The sequence below is a fragment of the Maylandia zebra genome, linkage group LG10 (assembly GCF_041146795.1).
Source record: "Maylandia zebra isolate NMK-2024a linkage group LG10, Mzebra_GT3a, whole genome shotgun sequence".
NCBI lineage: Eukaryota > Metazoa > Chordata > Actinopteri > Cichliformes > Cichlidae > Maylandia > Maylandia zebra.
This window is the reverse complement of record NC_135176.1, coordinates 3,121,611-3,129,363: the sequence shown is the minus strand read 5'-3', so window position 1 is coordinate 3,129,363 and position 7,753 is coordinate 3,121,611. Positions and strand designations below refer to the sequence as shown.

The 7,753-nt window shown below is 38.4% G+C and overlaps 2 protein-coding genes across 2 annotated transcripts; both read left to right on the top strand.

The window, feature by feature from the left end:
* Positions 1–397: 397 nt before the first annotated feature.
* LOC143420757 (matrix metalloproteinase-18-like) lies at positions 398–2,510 on the top strand. The gene is made up of 4 exons (XM_076888905.1): positions 398–463; positions 573–732; positions 1,658–1,758; positions 2,131–2,510. Exons 2-4 carry the CDS (start codon positions 587–589, stop codon positions 2,268–2,270), a joined length of 387 nt encoding a protein of 128 aa, XP_076745020.1. The 5' UTR covers positions 398–463; positions 573–586; the 3' UTR covers positions 2,271–2,510.
* A 1,528-nt stretch (positions 2,511–4,038) lies between these two features.
* LOC106674904 (collagenase 3) lies at positions 4,039–6,921 on the top strand. Its single transcript, XM_024804021.2, has 10 exons — positions 4,039–4,169; positions 4,333–4,580; positions 4,669–4,817; positions 4,973–5,101; positions 5,212–5,373; positions 5,503–5,626; positions 5,718–5,851; positions 5,955–6,114; positions 6,223–6,326; positions 6,500–6,921. Exons 1-10 carry the CDS (start codon positions 4,071–4,073, stop codon positions 6,607–6,609), a joined length of 1,419 nt encoding a protein of 472 aa, XP_024659789.2. The 5' UTR covers positions 4,039–4,070; the 3' UTR covers positions 6,610–6,921.
* The last annotated feature ends 832 nt before the right edge of the window (positions 6,922–7,753 follow it).

The following is a 7,753-nucleotide window of genomic DNA, read 5'->3' as shown; positions in this document are numbered from 1 at the left end:
AAAAAAAGATATTTACAATATTTTATTTTCAGGGGTAATCAAGTGTCCTTTTCTATTCCTCTCTGCTGTGTACAGGAGTCAATCCCAATTTTACGTCACTGACCTCAAAAAGGCCTCCTCCAAAAACACCTACAAAATGTGATCCGTATTTGTCCTTTGATGCAGTAACAGAACTACACCAGGAAGTTTTGTTTTTCAAAGACAGGTATGTAAATCTGTGCAGTCTTGGACATAATTCTCTCAGTGTGTTTCTTTGGTCCGAGGATTACAGGAAAACTGAACTGAAAAACTGAATATTCATTTGAGATAGCCTTCCTGCTTTTCAGGTTTATGTGGCGCAAACATCCTGAATTTGAGGAAACGCGTGTCTCCTTGATTAGCAGTCTTTGGCCAGACACTGTACCGGCCAACTTGGATGCCGTTTACGAGAATACGTGGGAAAATGTTGTTGTGTTTTTTAAAGGTAAAGACACAAAAAGGGGTAAAAAAAAATCTACAAACCCATCGGTTTAGTGTCTGGCAGTAGATTAAAATACATGTGTACATGTGTTATTATAGTGTTTTTGTTTCAGGTAATCAGTACTGGATGCTGAGGCAGTTAAAGCTTGAGGAAGGATTCCCTAGAAGCATCTCAACCTTGGGCTTCCCTTCCAGAATAAAATCTGTAGATGCTGCTCTTCACTTCAGAGATGAGGGCTATACTGTGTTCTTCACTGGTGATGAGTGTTGGAGGTATGTAAGATCATAAAGCTCTTTAGTCCGGTTTTCAGTCTTTATGCTGACCACCTACCTACTTCAAAACGTGAAAGATCACCATACATAAAATAGTTAAAAACAATATACAGCCACGATCAAAAGTTTAAGACCACTTGTAAAATGGCAAAAAATCATATTTTGCACAGTTGGATCTTAATAAGGCTCCTAGTGGAGCTTCAGCATGCAGCAAGAAGAAATGGGAGTGAGACAAAACATTTTTTGAGCGTGTAATTTATTGAAAACAACGCTTAAACTGAAATATGCAAAGTATGATTTTTTTTGTCATTTCACAAGTGGTCTTAAACTTTTGATCGTGGCTGTAGCAAGACTTGTCTGATCTTTAACCATTTCATTTAATCTTTACTGACTGATGTAGATGGAGAGGTGTGAGACATGTTTATGTACTGGAATCACCTTTATGCAATGAGATGACAGGAAACTATTTCCACTGTTGGCATCTTACATAGATGGGTGTTCCTGATAGTAGATGAAAGAGCAATCAGATATATGAGATCCAGACTGTCCTCTTCTGTTGAAAACTTTAAAAAAAATAAGTAAAATTTACTTTAAAGAATTTTGTATGGCTATGTGTGAGTGCTGTTATTATTTCACACATAGAAACAGAACATCATTGCGTGAGAACCAGTCTAAACCAGACAGGCTTCCTGCTTACGCTTTGATGTAATACAAAATTACACATCTCTTGTACAAGTGGTTGCAGAATCAACTGTTGTCACCAACTTGACTATTTGTCATCAAAACGGTGCTTTAAGTAAAGTAGTCATGTAGTTTATCACACTTCCCATGGAAATGTTGTCATCCATAAACAAGAAAATACTGACATTAATCTCTGCTTTTCTAAAATCACTATTATATTTTATTATTATATGTGATAATGTAGATACAACGAGGAACAAAGGTTGATGGAGGGATCACCAATGTCTGTTGAGGAGCAGTGGCCAGAGATCCCAACGCCTATAGATGCTGCTGTCTTCTATGATGGTACTTACATCACTTTTCTTTTAGAGCCCTTTAAAATGTCAATTTCTCATAAAAAGAAATTCAATCCAACAAAATTTACAGTACATTTACACTAACACTTCATAGTTTTCTGCTCCTTTGCTGTTTGACTCTCAGATTAATAGAATATCTTCACTAACTGTGATTGGAAAATACTTGCATATAGACATAGAGTAAAATGTAAGGTATAAAGGTTTATAACCAAGGCAGTACTATCCAAGGTACTTAAACCTTTTCATTATGAATACTTTTGAATGCACTGTACACAGACAGTCCTTGCCCCATACAGCAAACACAGTTTGCCACAATACATTTTAAGTTTCAAATTCTAAATGAATATTGATTTCCCCACAGGATCTGTGCACTTCTTCAAAGGAAACGTGGACTACAAATACGACTCCAACTTCAAACGTGTGCACTCCATCAGTCGTGTTAATGAGCTGCTGGAATGTGAAGTGAAGGAAGGCAATGAAACAGTGACAGAGAGGAGATAAGTGAAGTAATGCTTTCCTTGGAGCTTGACGGTGCTGTGCATGCATACACAAACTTTTACGTCCAGTAATAACCACAATGTATCGAACAGAAAATAGAGAAGTGGTTAGTGTGTGGTTAGTCTTACCTCAGTGTGTAATACAGTGATGTAACATTGGAATTTGTACAGTTTTCATGATTTGAAATGTGTGTTTTAATCTAATTTTGCTGCTAATTTTAATTTTAAATCTCTCTATACAAACATCAACATGTGATATAGAGCTATTCAGCCAAACGTAACATTTATTTTAAGCTCGTGTCGTTCCATCAGAGGGATTTATTTTTTACTTAGCAAAGAAAATTTGATATTTTCCTGATTAAAAAACATCTTTGCTTTTATGTTGAAACATATTCACTGTGTGTGTGTGCGTGCGTGCGTGCGTGCGTGCGTGCGTGCGTGCGTGTGTGTGTTTGTGTGTGTGTGTGTGTGTGTGTGTGTGTGTGTGTGTGTGTGTGTGTGCGTGCGTGCGTGCGTGCGTGTGTGTGTGTGTTTGTGTGTGTGTGTGTGTGTGTGTGTGTGTGTGTGTGTGTGTCTTTTTACTGCTGTTGCCTAATTTACCTGAGGCTGAACGTTACTTTATAAAGTCAAAACTCTTCATCCCTGTGTCCAGTATTGTGTAACACTGACAGAAATGTAGTTTTCCTATAACACTGACACAAAGTGTTTGGAGATAATTACAGGTAAGGTGGAAAACACCCACCTGCAGTCGACTCACAGAAAAAAAAAGTTTCAGTTTCCAAAACTTTGTGCGGTTGGGCACTATTGAATGTGTAGAATAAACTGACTTGAATTTTTTTATAATAGAAATGTTGACAATGTCATGACCAGTTCCTGGCAAAATACTTCTTTTCATTTGGAATCATGTTGGATCGTGCAAAAACCAAAGTGTTCATAGTAAAAAAAACACTTTCAATTCCTCTATTGAGTCTTTGACAGAATATTAAATTTATGTTAACACATCCATTACAAGAAAACACAGGTGAAAGTGTTTAATGTGACAAGAACATCTAACTGTGATAACTGTTCTGAGCTTATTAAGTCCAGATACCAAATACCATGTGTGAATGTGTGTGTGTGTGAATGGGTGAATGACTGAATGTAGTGTAAAGGGCTTTGGGGTCCTTAGGGACTAAGTAAAGCGCTATACAAATACAGGCCATTTACCACTGAGAAAATAATTTTTAAATAATTACAGCTAAGAAGGAAACTAGCTCTGGAAACTAAATTACAATAAAGTGATAAAAATAGTAATAATTCTGGAACAAATACACACAAAGAAAATCCTCAAATATGTTTAAATCTGCTTTAAATCAGCTATAAAGTCAATTCTGCACAAGAGCTTGAAAATAGGAATAGTTTTAATTTTATTTCTAGAACTTTCATAAAGTTGAAAGCTGAGCTTCTGTGAGCTTCATAAAATCATTAAATCAATTTGATTTTCTTCACACTGTGGGATATGGAAGTCAGATCTGAATAAAAATCAAATGAACTAAAATCTGATAATTACAGATGTTGGGGCTGTTCTAATTATCTCATGAACAATTTCCTCTGCAAACTGCAACAATGATTCAACATCAGTGTTTTGGGGTTTTTTGTACATGTAACACCGTCATGAGCAATCAAAGCCAGAGTTCCCCTCTTCACCATAAAAGGAGCATTTCGTTAGTCACTGACGGCAGGTAGTTACTCAACACATCCAAACTCCAGCCTATATAACAGCTTCTCACAGCACTGAGACACAAGTTGCACACAACGAGGAAGCATGAAGACTTTGACTCTGAGCATTCTGCTTGGCCTGGCAGTGGCAGTTTACTGCATGCCAGTATCTCAGATTACTGGGCAAGATGAAAGTTTTGCAAAGGTATGTGTACTTGGCTGTTTTTTATTTTTTGGCATAGGCTAGAGTGGACAAACGTTGTGATTATTTTAATTGTCCATCCCATGTTGTTATTTGTCTTGTTTCTTGAGCTTAAACATGCTGACAGATATTTGAGTGTAAAGCTCTGAATATTTCTCTCTTCCAGAACTACCTGAAGAAATTCTTCAACCTCACAGAGGAGGAGGGTCCAGCTGTCAGAAGGGGCATCAGCCCGCTGAACAAGAAGCTGGCTGAGATGCAGAGATTCTTTGGTCTCCAGATCACCGGGTCTCTGGATGCTGACACTTTGGCCATGATGAAGAAGCCCCGCTGTGGGGTTCCCGATGAACAGGTCGCTCGTTTCTCCACTTTTGATAACAACGCTAAATGGCAGAAAAACAGCCTCACATACAGGTGAATGATCTAAAGACACAACATAACACACAACGTGAGAAAATGTGACCACACTAATGATTTTCTTGGATATTGTTGTGCTCTGCAGGATAGAGAACTACACACCTGACATGTCTGTGGCAGAGGTGGATGACTCCATAGACAAAGCTCTGCAGGTGTGGGCCAAAGTCACTCCACTGAGGTTCACAAGGATCTACAGCGGCATTGCTGATATTATGATCTCCTTTGGTCGCCGGGGTGAGTCTAAAAACACACTAAGTAATATAATCACTGAACGTTTTTATTGTATTATTGCACAAGACAGGATCATCCCACCTATCAGTCAGGAATACTAAGCTTTTTTAGTGTCTGTGTTTTGTTTGGCCAACCCTGAAACTACTATCTTCTAACAGCACATGGTGATTATTACCCCTTTGATGGCCCTGATGGCACTCTCGCCCACGCATTTGCTCCCGGTGATGGCATTGGAGGGGATGCCCATTTTGATGAAGATGAAACGTTCACGTTCCGCTCAAACACGGGTAAGTTTGTTTACTTTTATGAACTGTGGTGTCCAAATTATTACTCTGTAGTGTGCGACCTGAGTTATCCTTAGCTGTAACCAATTGTCATTCTGTGTTTTCTACTTCAGGCTACGTCCTCTTTATGGTTGCTGCCCATGAATTTGGTCACTCTCTGGGCTTGTCTCACTCCAATGACCCCGGTGCTCTCATGTACCCAGTGTACTCATACAGTAACCCTGACACCTATGTTCTTCCCCGGGATGACGTTAATGGCATCCAGTCCCTCTATGGTGAGTGCTAAATTCTTTTTTTGGTTTTATTCAATTAAAAATATTTGAGTTGACCAAAATCTTAGAAGAGCCTGTGCATAAATAATTTTACAACTTACAACAGTGTGATATTTATTAAATTACCTCCAGGTCCAAATGAGGATATCATTGTACCTGGACCTACAGCCCCCACTACTCCTGATGCCTGTGATTCAACGATGGTTTTGGATGCTGTTGCCACACTGCGAGGAGAGATGCTCTTCTTCAAGGACAGGTATCACAAAATAAATGCATGAATACCTGAGCTACTGAGATTTGCTGACTGATCATTTACATTAATGTACATTTTCTGTGTGTCTTCACAGATTCTTCTGGCGCAACCACCCTCAGAGCAACACACCTCAGCAAACTCTCATCACAAATTTCTGGCCCGATGCCCCTGTTGACATTGATGCTGCTTATGAGAGCCAACAATCAGACCGTGTCTTACTTTTTAAAGGTATGCTTTCTCAGTGTCCACCTAATGCAGCACTCCTTTGAAGTCAGCATTTTTGTGCCTTTACATAGCTTTACTATAAAGTCTACTTCTTATTTGTTCACAGATCAGCAGGTGTGGGCTTTCAGCGGCTATGATCTTGTAAGTGGCTATCCTAAATCAATATCCAGCTTTGGTCTGCCTAAAAAAGTGAAGAAAGTTGATGCGGCCCTCTATGACGAACAAAGTGGGAAGACTCTGTTCTTTGTAGGCAGTGAATACTACAGGTGTGTTCCACTAAGACCTGAGAAAATTAGGCAACTGATTTTCATACAGCAGCTTACAAGTTGTATTACAAATGTTAGATGAATCTAAATACATTTTTCTTTTCCCAGTTATAATGAGGCCACAAAGAAGATGGATAAGGGATTCCCCAAACAGGTGGATGAGACCTTCTTGGGAATGACCTCCAAAGTGACTGCAGCTCTGCAGCAAGGAGGTGAGCAGCAATTCAGGCTTGAAGACCATTGAAACGAGACAATGATTTCTGTTTTTGATATTTCTGTTTTTATCTTTTGAGTTTACATGTAATGAATGATTGCTATTTTAACATGTTTAAAAATCCCTCTGGTCTGTTATGCAGCACTAACATGTAGCATCTCTGTTCTGCAGGGTACACCTACCTCTACAGTGGACCACAAATGTTTGAGTACGCCATGTGGAGCGGGAGGCTGTACCGTGTGCTGAGGAACAGCTACTTCTTGCCCTGCACCAAATACTAGAAAAGATTTTGAATGCTAAGGCACAGTAAAAAAAAAGAAAAGAAAGAAGAGTAACTGTGTCAATATATTTTTGGATATTTAATTTTATTGTTAAAAAGTTAACAGCAGCGTATGTACTTAATACTGTTATTGTTATGTTAACTTTATTAAGCTTTACCATAACTTTTTATTTTGTTTTATTTATGTCACACTCATTATTTAATTTTTCCGTTCGCTAATTGTTGTTGTTGTGTTTTGACCTATTTATGTACACAAAAGGTCAAATGGAGTACAGTAAAAATAAATTGACATCATCAATAAGCACATTTTAAATGTGTTACTGTTGTGTTACAATGTTACAACCATAGGTGGATAAAGTACACACACTGGTAACTCAAGTATAAGTACAGATCTTCCTGCAAAAGTTGAAGAACTGCTTCTTTACTCAAGTAATAGTATCGTATTTTTCGGACCATAAAGCGCACCGGATTATAAGGTGCATTAAGCAAACAAAGCAGTCATATAAGTCAAACTTTACTCAACTCATTCTTCTTGCTTCCTCCACTTCCGTACCATTGAATCATTAATACTGAATTCTGTCGCAGCTGCTCTATTCCCGTGTTGTTGCAGTATATTAATGACTAACCTCGTATTGTGGATGGATTATCTCAGTTGTTCTCCTGACTGAAGTTTGGTCCGTTTACAGCATTCTGCCATGCGATTGCATTTGTCCCTAACCATCAGGAACCCTCACGTTAACTTTTATCGAGTGGAAAAAAGTTAGCGTTCATCCTCCAGCTTCACTGTGTTTATGTTATGCTAACATAGCTGTGTCGCTAGCGATCATGTTGCACATCATTATATACCAGCTAGCCCAACTTCAGTAACCCTACAAACGCCACTGCTGTTTAGTTTTCTGTCTTCATTTATGTTTGAAGTGATAGCAGAGCTGTACGTTTGAATTTTTTCAGAAATCTCTCATTCAGAACATGCTATATCATGTTTAGGTGGAAGCTAGCGAGCTAACTTCCTGCTAACTTCTAACTCCATTAAATTTACTAAATTCTGTTTTCATGGATGCCTGGATGTTAAACTTAATTGTTACACCTGGTAAAGCAGCAACACTGATCATTTTATTAAAGATGAAAGAATTTAGACAGTTTTT